The 15,789-nt window shown below is 41.0% G+C and overlaps 1 protein-coding gene across 4 annotated transcripts in view; it reads left to right on the top strand.

Moving 5' to 3' along the window:
• Positions 1-15,789, top strand: part of RASGRP1 (RAS guanyl releasing protein 1) — a 76,554-nt gene that overhangs the window by 53,482 nt on the left and 7,283 nt on the right. For 3 of the 4 annotated variants that reach the window (XM_017530907.2, XM_017530908.2, XM_037739404.1), the window contains 7 exons: positions 2,954-3,229; positions 5,038-5,118; positions 7,797-7,901; positions 8,744-8,853; positions 9,854-9,998; positions 10,969-11,005; positions 12,168-12,320. In XM_017530907.2, the coding sequence (XP_017386396.1) occupies positions 2,954-3,229; positions 5,038-5,118; positions 7,797-7,901; positions 8,744-8,853; positions 9,854-9,998; positions 10,969-11,005; positions 12,168-12,320 (907 nt within the window). The remainder of the gene's footprint in view (positions 1-2,953; positions 3,230-5,037; positions 5,119-7,796; positions 7,902-8,743; positions 8,854-9,853; positions 9,999-10,968; positions 11,006-12,167; positions 12,321-15,789) is intronic. The other variant, XM_017530910.2, reaches the window with a different exon arrangement.

The raw sequence follows: 15,789 nt of genomic DNA, 5'->3' as shown, positions 1-15,789 counted from the left end.
ATAGAAACAGGGTCTTGCTCTGTCACCCAGGCTGGAGCGCAGGCTGGCATGATCATAGCTCACTGCAGACTCAAAGTCCTGAGCTCAAGAGATCCTCTGACCTTAGCCTACCAAGTAGCTAGGACTACGGGTGCACACCATCAAGCCCAGCTAGTTTTTAAAATTTTTTGTAGAGATGGGGGTCTCCTGTTGCCCAGGCTGGTCTCCAACTCTTGGCTTCAAGGGATCCTCCCACCTCAGCCTTTTAAAGTATTGGGATTACAGGCATGAGCCACTGAGCCCAGCTGGAGCTGTTATAAATATAAAACCACTGTGATATACTGAGGATATAAATGTATGGCATGGGCTAGATAATGACTTGTCTTTGAGCACTTTCATCTCATGTAAAGAGGACCTTACTATACTCAAGCCCCGATTCTTCCAAATTGGCATGAAGAGTAACTCTCTTCTTAGGGAGAGATACTTGAGCTCATTGCCCCATCTGTTTTTCCCAGGTGTTCAGCTCCTTTTTGGGGAGTCTTTTATTATCTGTTATCACAATAGTGAGCCTCTAGAAAGGCCCCCCACTTCCCAATGGTCTGATCAAAAGGGCATCATCTTTAATTCACTTTTCATTCCTTAACAGTTCTGCTGAAACCACGTGGAACAGTTGAAAAGACTGCCCACGTCTCAGAGGTGACAGAGAGAAACAGTCACAGGGATTAATAAAGCTTCCTGTCATTTAGCTTACAAGATAGAGCTTGCTCCTCTTAAGCCTGGGGTCCCCCACGGCAATGCTTCCTGTCAGTAGCTACTTGACCCTCAGGGTGGTCTGCATAGTGAATTAGTAAGTCCAGGGTTGAGGCAAAAGTCCCCAAGTTGTTTTCACCTTCTGAGGGGAATAAAAATCTATCATTTTTAGTGTTACTCTCTTGTTTTGTGAGCCCCTTCCATACCTAGGGCACCTGCACCATTGGTAGAGGTTTATGAGGAGGCTCTTTTGCCATGTCTCAGTGATTTGAAGAGGGCCGACTCCAAGAATTCCAAGTTATTCATTGTGGAGAAATGGTATTTTTTAGGCCACAATTTTATTAAAAGCTTGGGCAGTGTCTAAAAGGGGTACAGCAGTCCCCCCTTATCTGAGGTTTTGTCTTCTGTAGCTTGTTATCCAAGGTCAACTGCAGTCCAAAAAAAAATTAAATGGAAAATCCCAGAAATAAACAATTCATAAGTTTTATTTTATTTATTTTTTGAGATGGAGTCTTACTCTGTCACCCAGGTTAGAGTGCAGTGGTGCGATCTCAGCCCAGTGCAACCTCCGCCTCCCAGGTTCAAGCGATTCTCCTGCCTCAACCTCCCAAGAAGCTGAGATTACAGACACATGCCACTACACCCAGTTAATTTTGTACTTTTTAGTAGAGATGGGATTCCACCATGTTAGCCAGGCTGGTCTTGAGCTCCCGACCTCAGGTGATCTGCCCCTCTTGGCCTCCCAAAATGCTGGGATTACAGGCATGAGACATGTTTTAAAATGCATGTTGTGCTGAGTAGCATGATGAAATCTTAAGCCATGCCACTCCATCCTTTTGGGACTCCTTAGAATCAGTCACTAAGTAGCCATTTCTGTCATCAGATCGACCATCATGGTATTGCAGTGCTTGTGTGCAAGTAACTCTTTAATAATGGCCCCACATTGCAAGACTATGATGTTGGCAATTTGGGTATGCCAAAGAGAAGTCCTAAAGTGTTTCCTCTAAATTCTTAATAAGAAAAAAAAATAATATGCTGAGGTTGCTAAGATCTAAGGTAAGAAGGAATTTCATCTACAAAATTGTGAAAAAGAAGTTCATTCTAGTTTCTCTGTTGCACCTCAAACTGCAAAAGTTATGGCCACAGTGCATGATAAGTGCTTAGTTAAGATTAAAATTTGTGGGTTGAAAACATGCACATTTGTGGATAGAAAACATGAACAGAAATATGTTCCAGTTGACAGCAATCGGGTTGTTACTACGCACAGTTTCAGGTATCAATTAGGCGTCTTGGACTGTATCCCCTGCAAGGATGAGAGGACTCCTTATGTTGTATGATAACATGATTGGCAGACAGTCACTTCATGTCTTTGCTTCTGAGAAAGCTGGTTATCACTCATGGGGAATGGATTCCGTGAACTGCTTGCTGACTTGAATGACATGTGATTGAAAAAAAACCAGATCTGGCTGATCTCCTTCTGTGCTGGTGAGCAGCCTTTCCCACTTCAGGGATGAAGCAAGGTGTAACCTCTAATGTCCTCTTTCTTGTCCTTTGCTCGGAATTATCTAGTCTATTCAGTCTTTTTAGTTCAAGGTTTTAGTCTGTGATTGGACCGTCACTTGCTTTCTACATATACGTAGGCCCATTTTGAGAATCTTGAAAGGCCCACCGAGCACCTCATAGAGAATACCACACAATAGACTACTGAAGCTCTATTCTTTAAACGCATGCTTTTCCCCATGCCAGTGACGTAGTCAGCATTTCCTGACGTCGCATGTCAACTGCTTATCAATGCAGTGTCTTTGGAGGCATTCAGAAGACATCAGGGAAAAGAATCACGTGGCTTGGGTCGACAGGAGTTAGAGGAATCGTTATTGTTCACTATATACTCTTATAACTTTTTAGTTTTTATATCAGCTCCTTATTTTTGAAAGGAAAGAAATTTTAACATAAAAGTGATAAAACCCCCATTTACAATGTTTAAGTTATGGAATAGATTCAAGTAAAGCATATCTTGTGTTTGTAAATATATTCTGTGATATTTGACATAGCTGAGGTTTTAATTGGGGAGTCATTATCTGTACCTTTTACGTGAATTATCCCCTGCTCAACAAATTCTGGATGGGATGAGATCGTGACAGGGGAGGCAAATATGCAAGGAGGTCATTACAGACAATACACATTGCCCAGTGGTTACCTGTGATTGGTCTGTTTTGCTTCGTAGGTTCTTGGTGAGATGACTGAGCTGCTGTCCTCCTCCAGAAACTATGACAATTACCGGCGAGCCTATGGGGAGTGCACTGACTTCAAGATCCCCATCCTTGGTGTGCATCTCAAGGACCTCATCTCCCTGTACGAAGCCATGCCTGACTATCTGGAGGATGGGAAAGTGAATGTCCACAAGCTACTGGCCCTGTACAATCACATCAATGAATTAGTCCAGCTACAAGAAGTGGCCCCACCCTTGGAGGCCAACAAGGACTTGGTACACTTGCTGACGGTGAGGCTCACACTGGAGAACAATTACTAAGCACTTTCTGTGTGCCAATTGCCATTCTATACACCTGACCAAATATTAGCTGTTAATCCTCGTAAAGGCTCTATGAGGCAGATACTATTATTATTGCCAACAGATAGCTAGGGATACTAAGGCATAAAGATGTAACTTGCCAGGAGACCACACATTAAGTAGCAGAGCCTTGATTCAGACCCAGGTGGGGGGACTCTAGAAGCAGTACCCTTCAGACTTCAAGGACTGTTTCACTACCCCTACTAAAGCAGTCCTAAGCTCTCTGGGAGGAGCAGATGGCAAATCAGGATACAAGACTTGGTAACAGATGGAGAGAATGTGCTCTCATAAAAAGGGCAGGCAGTAAGTAAAAAAACAAAAACACCCAGGGTTATTTGGTTCGTGGCTTGGATCTTTGTTCTTGGAGATATTCAAGAAAAGGGTAGTTGTCAGTGGTATTGGAGACCAGGATTTGCATCTTGAGCGTGGGGTAAGATCAGATGAACTCCCTTCCAGACGTGCGATTCTGTAGTTCACCAGCCGTATGACTAAGGGCATATAATCCTCCAAGTTTCCTCTCCTCAGAGGGATCAGTCACTGGGATGACTTGTAACTTCTCTTCCAGTTCTAAAGTTACACAGTTTTTAACCTGCTGTTTCTGGAGAGTGGAATTATGATCATAACTTCTTTCTGCCTCACAGCAGGATTTTGATAGAGCCCTGGGTTTCACATCAGCTGGTTTGTGATCCTAGACCTTTCACTTATCAGCCAGGTGACCTTGGAAGGTCTGTGCTTCAGACATCATCATTTGTAAAAAGATGCACTGAATCTTAACATTATAAATCGTGTGATGAAAGCTGTGAACCTTCTTCCCAGAATAATGTACACAAGCCATATATTTTTAAATATGCATGTAATTTCAAGGAGTTCTGAACTCCTTGAAGCCTATGCATACACTTAAGAATAAGATTATTCCTAAGACTTTTAAGACTTCTCTCCTAAAAGTTTATAGTTCTAAGATATATGAAACTCATGAACCTTATTTTATTTATTTATTTATTTATTTATAGACAAGGTCTGGCTCTGACACCTAGCCTGAAGTGCAGTGGTGCAATCTCAGCTCACTGCACCCTCTGCCTTCCAGGTCCAAGCCATCTTCCCACCTCAGCCTCCTGAGTAGCTGGGACCATAGGCGTGTGCTACCATGCGCGGCTAATTTTTGTATTTTTTGTAAAGACAGGGTTTTGCCATGTTGCCTAGAGTGGTCTCAAACTCATGAGCTCAAGCAGTCTACCTGCTTTGGCCTCCCAAAATGCTGGGAATATAGGTATGAGTCACTGTACACCCAGCCTCATTAACTCTTAATAGCAATTAATATGTCTTACCATTTAAACTGGATTTTATTGCTGGACTCAAAATTTAATAGTCTCAGACCATACACATCATCCTACCAGATCATCTGTCTGCTTTGAGAGAGAACAATTGATGTACTAGTGATCTGTCCAAACAAGGCCTTTAGCCTAAGCTCTATATAGAGGCTTAGATTTAAATCATAGTTAAAAAGAGGGCATCCTAAGATATGTCCAAAATTTAAAAACATTTTAATGAGAAGGAATTAATGCTTGCCCTATTGTAATAGTGACTGTTACAACTGTTTTGTGAATTTTAAAAACAAACTTCTTAGATCCTAGAAGAGTAAACTACTGGCAAGGAGAACCAAGAAAGAAAGAAAGAAACATCAGCCCTGGGAGAGGCAAACAGCATCTTAGCAATGAACCCTGTTCTGCTTTGATCTGCAGTTATCCCTGGATCTTTACTACACTGAGGATGAAATCTATGAGCTTTCCTATGCCCGGGAACCAAGGAACCACAGAGCTCCAGTGAGTTTTTCATGTTAAGACTCCACATGTAACAGGTGCTTTACAAGTTTCTCCTCAAGTTCATTCATCCTCAGGAACAGACTTTTGGTTCTGTTTAAGTATACTCCTTTTCTTAAGTGCTCATTCTTATGCTAGGAACAGAGAAAGCTTTTCAACATATGTGTGAGGAATAGTTCCTGTCCATTAAAAAGCTATGATCTAGTTGAAGGGGTAAGCCTAATGTGTGACCAGTGAATAACTATGCCATCAGAGTGTCAGGTGTGGTGGAATCAGTCAGTGGTTTACAAAGTAGAGAAGGAAGATAGTATTGTGCTCCAGAATGACATCGCCCTCCCATTAAGAAGTGTCCCCACGTAAATTTCTTTTCTATGATTCATTGATAATGAGAGTAATACGCATATTAATCAGAAGCTAAAGTTTTGAAGATTTCCAGGTTGGTAGATAGAAAGGCCCCATTTTCCTGTAATGTTCTGGGTGAAAAGAACAGTCTGCTGAGTATTTTGACCTCTTATGCTGAGAAGTCCTCACAGTAGTACAGTCCTGGCCCTGCCTGCCGTAGGAACTTCACAGGTTATCTGCCCTGCCTCTCCCACAGAAAGATCAATTTTCCAGCTTTCACTTGTAATGAAAGACGTCCACTGAAAATGTTTGGTAGATTCCATTTTCAGGTGTTAGAGGCATTTCAATGGAAAGGGTAACTTCTGCTTTTGAAAGATTTTAATTTGGGCTGAGTTTCAAATACAGTCATGCACTGCATAATGACATTTTGGTCAGTGATAGACCAAAATATGACAGTGGTCCCTTTTAAGATCATAATGGAGTAGAAAAATTACTGTTGCCTAGTGACAGAACAATTACACATATTTTTTTTCTCCTAAGTAGAAAAAAGGTTACAATATTACATTGTAACATTGTAGTGAAACACATTACTCACTATGTCTGTGATTACAGTGGTGTAAACAAACCTGAGCTGTAAAAAGTCTAGGTCATACAATTATGTATAGTACATAATACTTGATAATAAATGACTGGCTTATGCACTTACTTTACAATACTTTTCATCATTATTTTAGAGTGCATTCCTTCTACTTAGGAAAGTTAACTGTGAAATAGCTTCAGGCAAGTCCTTCAGAAAGTGACAGCTCTATGCCTGTTATTGCCCCTAAAGACCTTTCAACGGGACAAGATGTGGAGTGGAAGACAGTGATATTGATGATCTTGACTCTGTAGAGGCCTAGGCTAATGTATGTAATTGCTTGTACCTTAGTTTATAACCAAAAAAGTTTTTTTAAAATTAAACATTTTTAAAATAGAAAAAGGTTTATAGAATATGGCTATAAAGAAAGAAAATAGGCCGGGTATGGTGGCTCACGCCTGTAATCCCAGCACTTTGGGAGGCCAAGGCGGGTGGATCATGAGGTCAAGAGATTGAGACCATCCTGGCCAACATGCCGAAACCCCGTCTATGCTAAAAGTACAAAAAATTAGCTGGGCGTGGTGTTGCGTTCCTGTAGTCCCAGCTACTTGGGAGGCTGAGGCAGGAGAATTGCTTGAAACTGGAAAATGGAAGTTGCAGTGAGCCGGGATCACGCCACTGCACTCCAGCCTAGTGATAGAGCGAGACTCTNAAAAAAAAAAAAAAAAAAAAGAAAGAAAATAACTTGTACAGCTATGCAATGTGTGTTTTAAACCAAGTGTTATTACAAGAGTAAAAGTTAAAAAAATTAAAAGCTAAAAAAAATTAAAAGCTTTTAAAGTAAACTAAGGTAATTTATCACTGAAGAAAAGAATTTAATAAACTTAGTATGGCCTAAGCGTACAGTGTATATAAAGTGTATAGGAATATACAGTAATGTTAGGCTTTCACATCTACTCACCACTCATGACTCGCCAGAGTAATTTCTAGTCTTGTAAGCTCTATTCGTGGTTAAGTGTCCTATACAAGTATACCATCTAAAAAAAATTCTATACCACATTTTTACCTTTTCTATGTTTAGATATGTTAAGATAAACAAATACCATTATTACAATTGCCTACAGTATTGAGTACAGTATTGAGTACCTGCTGTACAGGTTTGTGGCCTAGGAGCAGCACGTTATACCATCTAGCCTAGGTGGATAGCAGGCTACACCACCTAGGTTTCTGTAAGTACACACTGTGGTGCTCACACAATGACAAAATCACCTAATGACACATTTCTCAGAACATAATCCAGTCATTAAGTGATGCATGACTGTATTTAGAAAAGTGCTTATCCAGGCTTCAGATTATTTTTCTGTGTCTTCCTGCCTTTTAGCTATGCATTTCCTTATTCACATTTCTACTACAGTGACTAGAGAATAGAGAGGAAACATAAATGATCCACTTTACTCTTTGTTGATAGCTCTGACAAAAGGTTTAATGGAGAGCGAATTGCAACTCAGGCAGATTGAGAATTTCAAATTATCTGTAGTTGCCGATAATGTATGTGAAGAGCACTTTAGAAACCATGAAGCACAATACCTTGTTAGCCAAAATTATTAGTAGGGATTTCAATTGCCTGTGGGTTTTCTGCTCCTTACCACTGAACATAATTGAAAATTGTCCATAAATGTAACTGTCAAGTAGTGGGTAAAGAAAGAGAGGTATATAATGTTGGAATGTAGTCATGAGGATTTTTCTGAATATTTCATTTTAGCCACTAACACCTTCAAAGCCACCAGTAGTAGTGGACTGGGCTTCTGGAGTATCTCCCAAACCTGATCCAAAGACCATTAGCAAACACGTCCAGAGGATGGTAGATGTAAGTACAGCTGTGTTTCAGCATGCAAAAGCAAGGCACTGCCTGGCTCAGTTTTGTACGTGGGGTAAAGGGAGAGGAGAGCATAATGATGGAAATGTAAAGGTAAGAAACTTGAAAGGAAGCACTTACTTCTCTTACTGTGGCTTTAGAACAATTCAAAAGTTATTTTGACAACACACTTTGGCCTCATATGAAGGCAGTTGTGCCTCTTAAAAGACCTAGCAGAAGAGCATGTTTAAAGGTTGTCATTTGATTTAGGAGCAGAGAAGTATTGGGATATATTTGACTATAGTAAGGGTAATAAGGTAAAACTATAACTGAAAAAGTTTGTACTGCTTGATTCAGTTCTCTGTGCTAATTGCTGAGGAAGGGGTATATATTCTCTTATGTCTGCATTTTCCTTGTGGGCAACTCCCATGTAAACAACAGAAAACTAAGAGCAGAGCAGTGAGAAACAGAAGGTTAAGAGTTGGGACAGTGTACTTCCAACTGGGCTGTTTACAGAAGTTTCTCAAAGAAGGGGCAACTGGAGCTGAGTGATGAAAAAAGGGCAAGAGTGAAGGGGGAACATCCCTCTGTGCAGTGAACAAGTAGCCGATGTGATGGTATAATTGATGTGCTAATGACTGAAAGGACCTGGATACCCTCCAAAAGCTGGTACCAGCAAAGGCCTAAGATGTGACTGGCCACATCTTTGCCTCAGCGAAAGCAGGTTTCCCTATTCCTCTCATTCAGGCTGTTAAATGGCTTTTATCCAAAGGCCCCAGCTCTTTGTCATTTTACTAAAGGCAGAGAAGACCGGTTTCTCTTTAGTAATCACCCAAAACACTCCTTTTTCACAGTCTGTCTTCAAGAACTATGATCATGACCAGGATGGATACATTTCTCAGGAAGAATTTGAAAAGATTGCTGCGAGTTTTCCATTTTCCTTCTGTGTGATGGACAAAGACAGGTGAGGGTTTGTATACAGGAATATGTGGTTATGAGCCCACTGGTGAGAACAGGTTTATGGATATGTCACTAGAAGAATTTGAAAATTCAGAGGTGTTGCTGCTGTGATCACATAAAGAACCAACCATGAAATATGCATGCTTTTATTCAGGGCTGGGCATGGTGGCTCACGCCTGTAATCCCAGCACTTTGGGAGGCTGAGATGGGTGGGTCGCCTGAGCTCAGGAGTTTGAGACCAGCCTGGTCAACATGATGAAACCGTGTCTCTACTAAAAATACAAAAATTAGCTGGGTATAGTGGTGGATGCCCATAATCCCAGCTACTTGGGAAGCTGAGACAGGAGAATTGTTAGAACCCAGGAGGTGGAGGGTTGCAGTGAGCTGAGATCATACCACTGTGCCCCAGCCTGGGCCACAAGAGCAAAACCTGTCTCAAAAAAAAAAAAAAAAAAAATCTGAATTGAATATTCCATAAATCTGCCACTTTAGAAACAGCCAACTCTAAATAAGAAAAAGGTTAGCCCACCTTCTTGCTTTATCATTACAGATTCTGGGAAACAACTAATACTTAATAATATTTGCATATTTACTTTTCTCAAGGTTAAATACTATCTTGGTTCTCTATAGGAAACCAATTGTATGGTTAGTGGATTCCAGTTGGGTGCTGTTTTAAGTCAGAAACTAGCATAAGACATTTCTCTCCCAATACATGTGTACATTTTACATTGTTTCTTTTGCAAGTCTTGTAGGTAGTGGTCAAGTTAGTTAGGAAAACCTAGTTTGGCTGAAGAACAACTGTGGAAATGAGTAACGCTGCCTCACCTACTTATTATATGCCATCTTGTATCCTTGTTAAGAGTAGGGCTCATGGAAGTCATCATGAGGTAGCACATACCATATTACCACTGAAGATAAAAAGAAAGGTGAGTTTTTAAGGCTAGAAGCCACCCTTGCCCCATGCCCCTTAAACTCACATCCTTGCCTTGGTCATTTGCTGGCAGGGAAGGCCTCATCAGCAGGGACGAGATCACAGCCTACTTCATGCGAGCCAGTTCAATCTACTCCAAGCTAGGCCTGGGCTTTCCTCACAACTTCCAAGAGACCACCTACCTGAAGCCCACGTTTTGTGACAACTGTGCTGGATTTGTAAGTTGTTCGTAGGGTGCTTCAGGGTTGAATTTGGGGAAGGGTATGGGACAGTTTAACTAAGACACAATCCTTATAAACCCATCCCAGCTTAGAGCCCAAACAGACTCCTAGAATCACCTAGGGCTCAAGTGTGTGGTTTTTACCTGCACTCATTGTCTCTCATTTCTTTCTGATTTTTCTTTTCCATGTATGAGGCCTTAGATAAATGGTACAGAAATGCTAAATTAGGGATATACTTTTAAAGTATTAAATTCAAAGACATATGAGATACCTTCTATCTTTAGGAGATAACCTGGGCTGTGCCCCTCCTCTGTTCCACCCCTGACCAATAGTTTCCCCCTAAACCCGGGCTCCTGATGCAAGGCTCTGTATCCTTCTCAGTTTGGAGTCCTGAGGAACCTGTTTGCCCTATGATTCATCAGTTTCTGGAGAATGTCTGGGTCATAAAGCTGCTAGTGAGGGCTAGGCGTGGTGGCTCATGCCTGTAATCCCAGCACTTTGGGAGGCTGAGGCGGCAGATCACTTGAGACTCAGAGTTCGAGACCAGGTTGCCTAATATGGCAAAAACCCATCTCTACTAAAAATACAAAAAACATTAGCCAGGTGTGATGGCACATGGCTGGTAGTCCCAGCTACTTGGAAGGCTGAGATGGGACAACTGCTTCAACCCAGGAGGTGGAGGATGCAGTGAGCCAAGATTGCACCACTGCATTCCAGCCTGGGCATGACAGAGCAAGGCTATTTAAAAAAAAAAAAAAAAAAAAAGCTGTATCTTCTGCATCTTGAGAAACTTTGATCAGCATAAACTTTTCTCATGTTTAGTTAAGGTCAGAAGGGACAAGACATGAGAGATAAATAAGGTTTTCATCCCACCTGAGCTAGAATGAAGGAAAATAAGGCATGTCACTTTGTGCCCTCATATCAGATAATAAATGACATTTGGTGCATTCTGTCTCTTGTTTTATAGCTCTGGGGAGTGATCAAACAAGGATATCGATGTAAAGGTAAGACTCAGCATTGTTGACTGTTTTTTCTGGTGTATCAGGCCATTCTCACACTGCTATAGATAACTGCCTGACTGGGTAATTTATAAAGGAAAGAAGAGGTTTAATTGACTCACAGTTCCACAGGGCTGGGGAGGCCTCAAGAAGCTTACAATCATGGCAGAAGGGAAAGCAAACACATCCTTCACATGGTGGCAGGAAGGAGAAGTGCCGAGCAAAAGGGGGAAAAGCCCCCTATGAAGCCATCAGATCTCATGAGCACTCACTATCATGAGAACAGCAAGAGGGTAACAGCCCCCATGATTCAATTACCTCCTATCTGGTCCCTCCTATGACACGTGGGGATTATGGGCACTACAATTCAAGGTAAGGTTTGGATGGGGACACAGAACTAAACCATATCACCTGGTCTTGGAGTCCCTCCTCTAAAACATTTTTTACCCATAGTAGTTGTCCAGTTAGTCCACAGCTTCTCGGCAGAGTTCAGAGTCTCATCCCCAAAGTGGTTTCCCTAGAACACCCCTTGTGAATGACCACCACACCAAAAACAATGTCTGGTTAGGAAGTTAGCCAGTTTCCCTTTATAAAATCCTCTTTCTGTCTTCACTGGCCTAGAAACAGGGATGGCTGGTAGGAGATGGTGATCTCATATAGTCATGAAGCGTAGGTCCCCAGTGAAAAGGACAGAATCACTTCTGGAACAGAAGATAAATGATTACTTAAGGCCCTTGTCAGCCTTCCTTTATCAGTAGAGACCTCAGGACATAACTGTCCTTCCTTGTGACTAGGAAGATTCAGGAGTGTAAGAGAGGCGACCTTTTACTACAAGGAAGAAAATAAGACCTAACAGCCGATCATTTCTGGAGGGTTTCACTAGAGTAGGCAGAATGTGTGGGATACCAGGACACCATGTCTTCCCTCCAAGATATCAGGATGCTGCCTCTGATGCTGAGACTCACCAATAAGGGCTACATCTGGAGTGTGAGCTCTGGGCTTCACCAAGTGAGAAGAATGCTAGGTTCATTAGGAATGTTAAGTGTCTTAGCTCCAGAAGATAGAACAGACAGGTGTCACAAGAGAGCACTGCATGAATTTGGTTGTAAGACACACTGGGGAAGAGAGAAAGTGAAAGATTTCTTGACCCAGGATGTCTTATCCACAGACTGCGGGATGAACTGCCACAAACAGTGCAAAGATCTGGTTGTGTTTGAGTGCAAGAAGCGGGCCAAGAACCCAGTAGCTCCCACAGAGAACGCCACCTCCGTGGGGCCCTTGTCCAACCTTTGCTCACTGGGAGCCAAAGATCTGCTCCATGGTAAGTAGGCACTGGGAACATTCATCTTGGAAAGTGAAGTAGGAAGGGAAAAGTTTTAGAGGAGGAAAGATGACTTCATGACTCTATGTTTGAGTTTCAATTAACAGCGAGGCCAGGGCTGAACCCTCCCACAGCTTTGGATTTTAGCTCCATGCCTATGTCTCAGACTTAAGAAGGTGTGAGAATAGCAGAGTCCAGTTAGGCATAAAAACCAGCAGGTACTTATTGAGCACCTACACCAAGCATAGATGCTGACTTCAGGCCAAGATAGTGCCTCAAGTTAACACTGAAGTATCCCCACCCCATCCCCGGCTCCAAACCCAAAACAGTGATAGGGAGAATATGTATGTACATGGGTATGTATGTGTATGTATATAACGTAAATTAACATATATAGTATGTAAATAATATTAAAAGGCATAGTGCATTCAAAAACAAAGACAAAAATATCACAGGTCAGATATGTACACAATGCAAAGAGTAGAAAAAGCTACTGGTCTGCTTGGCTGCATGTGTAGGAAGCAGGTAGAGGCAGCTGCGAATTAGATTTCTGCATAGTAACAGAGACCACGGTGGTCTATGCAGGAAAGGTTACCAGAACCAGACTTACTGCTTAAAATTGAGAAGGAAGGCTAAAAAAAAAAAAAAAACACCTGTGACTATCACTTAGCAGCAAGAAGCAGACTTAGCCACAGGCATTCTTCTACTAGCTGAGTGACTGTGATATCCCAATTTTTCTCCAGGAGAGGAGCCCCAAGCCATTAATTTAAGACCAGGTCCTTGTCTGGGGGACCTTGAGGGGCCAGGTGGGAGATATTTGTCAAAATTCTAGAAACAGAGGGCTAAATGTAGAAAGGAAGAGGGAGAGCAAAACTCCTACCCAAGGGGAGCTTGCAGATTAAAATTCCAAATCATACAAAGAAAATCCTAGGACTAAGCCAACACATTCAACATTCAAAAAATAAACTAGCAAATTCACTTATATTAAAATGCAAACAGCAGTACAATAAGGAAATGATTTTAAACTAAATATGTTTGGGATGCCCCAGGTCTAAAGAGAAAAGAAGCAGAATAGACTACCTCTGTCTTCACGGAGTAGTTCTAGTTCGAGGGAAAGATAATATACAACTATAGAGCAGTTTAGAAACAATGCAAGAATATATGCTAAGAGCCAAACAGGCTGCAGAGACACCAAATGACAGGAGGAAATAACAGAGAGATCACTCTGCTGGGGCTGTTGGGACCTTATGGAGAAGGTGGAATCTCAGCTAAGTTTTGAAGGAAGGGTAGAATTCAGTTAAGAGAGGAGGCGGAGCACATTCCAGATAGGATGTACGGTCGGAGCAAAAGGCAAAGGGCAGAACAGCTTTAGTGCTGTTGACATAGTGGGTGAAAAAGGTGTTACGGCAGAAATGAAGGTTTGGGTAAGAGACAAAGTAGAAAAACAAGACACTCTAGAGAGTCTTAAATGACAGGTGTCTGTCTATATGATAAAATGAGCTACTTAGAAAAGAGTGACATGAAGGGTTTGCTGGGGAGGGTTGGGGGCACAAGGCTTCATAGTGCTATACTAGGCCCTGCTCTCTGGGCCAGCTGGTTAGCCAGCATGTCAAAACACTCATCACCTTGACTAACTAAAGAACATATAGGTATTGGGCAAAAATCCAATGTTTATTAGGTTAGTGCCAGTTTTATATAAGAAGTCATGTGACTTATAATTAGAACCCAAAAGGGAAGTAATAAATGAGTTTATTTATATAAAGCACTTAAAATCAGGCCTAACACATGTACCATATGCTAATATCATGACTCTTTTGAAATAAGCTCCCTAAAGTGGTAAGGCCTCTATAGTTACAACAAATGCCTAGAGAAAACTTGAACTCCACATAGTATATATTCTGCATTTAAAGCACTTCTAATGTTCATTGGTAAATATCAATATGCATTTATTGATCAATTAGATCAAAGCTTAAGTGCTTACGTCCATGCAAGAAATGCATATTCCAGTTTATCACATCAGCCAAGTACAAATTTTCTGCTGTGTTCCTAAATCCTTCCCCATACTGTCTATCTAAACACAGGCTGACTTGAAACCTTTGGAGTGTTTTGTACTTAGGGGGAAAAATCCTCTTACAGTCTTTTCTAAGAAAGAAGATGCTAATCAACTAAGGATTTGATGTTCAACTTTTAATAGAAATCACAAGCACCATTGTGAAAAATAGGCCTGTACCCCCATATTTCATCATGAACTCTGTATTTTCAGTTACACATAACCTTAGGGCACTACAGTTCTGTCACATAAAATGCAGATTTTCAAGTGGAAAAGGTAGCAGAGAGCAGCCTGAATTTCAAGCCTCAAAAGGTAATCCCTGAAGGGTCTGCTGTTAAGAGACTTCTCCTCTCCAGGCCATCTCTCCTCTTTCTCCATACCCTGCCCCACACTGGTAAGACAAGCACTTTTCAGGAAGTAGACCAGTAAGTAGGATAAACACATATGTATCATGGGCAACAAAATGATAATTACTGTGTTACTATAAAGTTGCTAAAAGTCAAAGCCTATTTGACTTTTTCCTTTTAGAAAACTACTATATTAAGTTGCTAGAAGTCAAGGTCTATTTCTGCCTAGGCAGAAATGATGATTGGGTATCATCCATTCTAGTTGTTTCCACCTCATAATTATTTGGGATGGTATCTGCTTATCAAATCAAAATTTGCAGTGATTTAGCCCATTATTGTCTTTCTCAATTTCATCAACTTTCACTTTCATGAAACTTATACCTCTCCTGATTTCTATACCAGTGTGGTCTCGGACTCTTCCTGCAATGTTAAGGGCTTTCTGTTGCTTTTTGTTCTTATTTGCTTTCTGCCTTTAGCTCCCCAGAGTGTACAGTACCCACATTTCTTATCTACTTTCTGCCTTTTGCTCTATTTTGTTATTTGCTTTCTGCCTTTTGCTCCCCAAAGTGTATAGTGCCTATGCTCCCTGTACGTCTAGGAATTCAACCTAAATCACAGAAGGGATTATATTCATAATTTGGCAATTTCGGTTGGTAAAAAGAACATATAACTGTATTACAGAAAAGTTGGAAAATGGAGATATAAAAAATCACCCGTAATACTCCTCCAAAAAAGACAGTGTAATTATTTTAGGGTGACCATAACAATTTAAATATTTGAACATTTAAATAACTATGTAATTACAATTTTGAGCTTTCTTGGATAAATATTAAATGTTAATTTAAATTGTGTTCTCTTCGGCAAGAATTAAACTAGGAACTTTGTAAAATTTCTAGTTTTACAACTGGTTGATTCTGGTCAAATACTAATTAGAAAACTTTTTTGTTTTTTAAAGCCATCTTGACTATACTAATCCAATGTCTTCAAGGTCAGACTATCCAATGTTTTAATCACTGCTGAGTCTTTCCAAAAAGTAAACTTAGATGATGCCGTTTATCTTAAAGCCTCTCTG

This window comes from Cebus imitator, unplaced genomic scaffold, assembly GCF_001604975.1.
Source record: "Cebus imitator isolate Cc_AM_T3 unplaced genomic scaffold, Cebus_imitator-1.0 Scaffold70, whole genome shotgun sequence".
Lineage (NCBI taxonomy): Eukaryota > Metazoa > Chordata > Mammalia > Primates > Cebidae > Cebus > Cebus imitator.
Note: the sequence above shows the minus strand (reverse complement) of the source record. Positions and strands in the feature narration are given on the sequence as shown.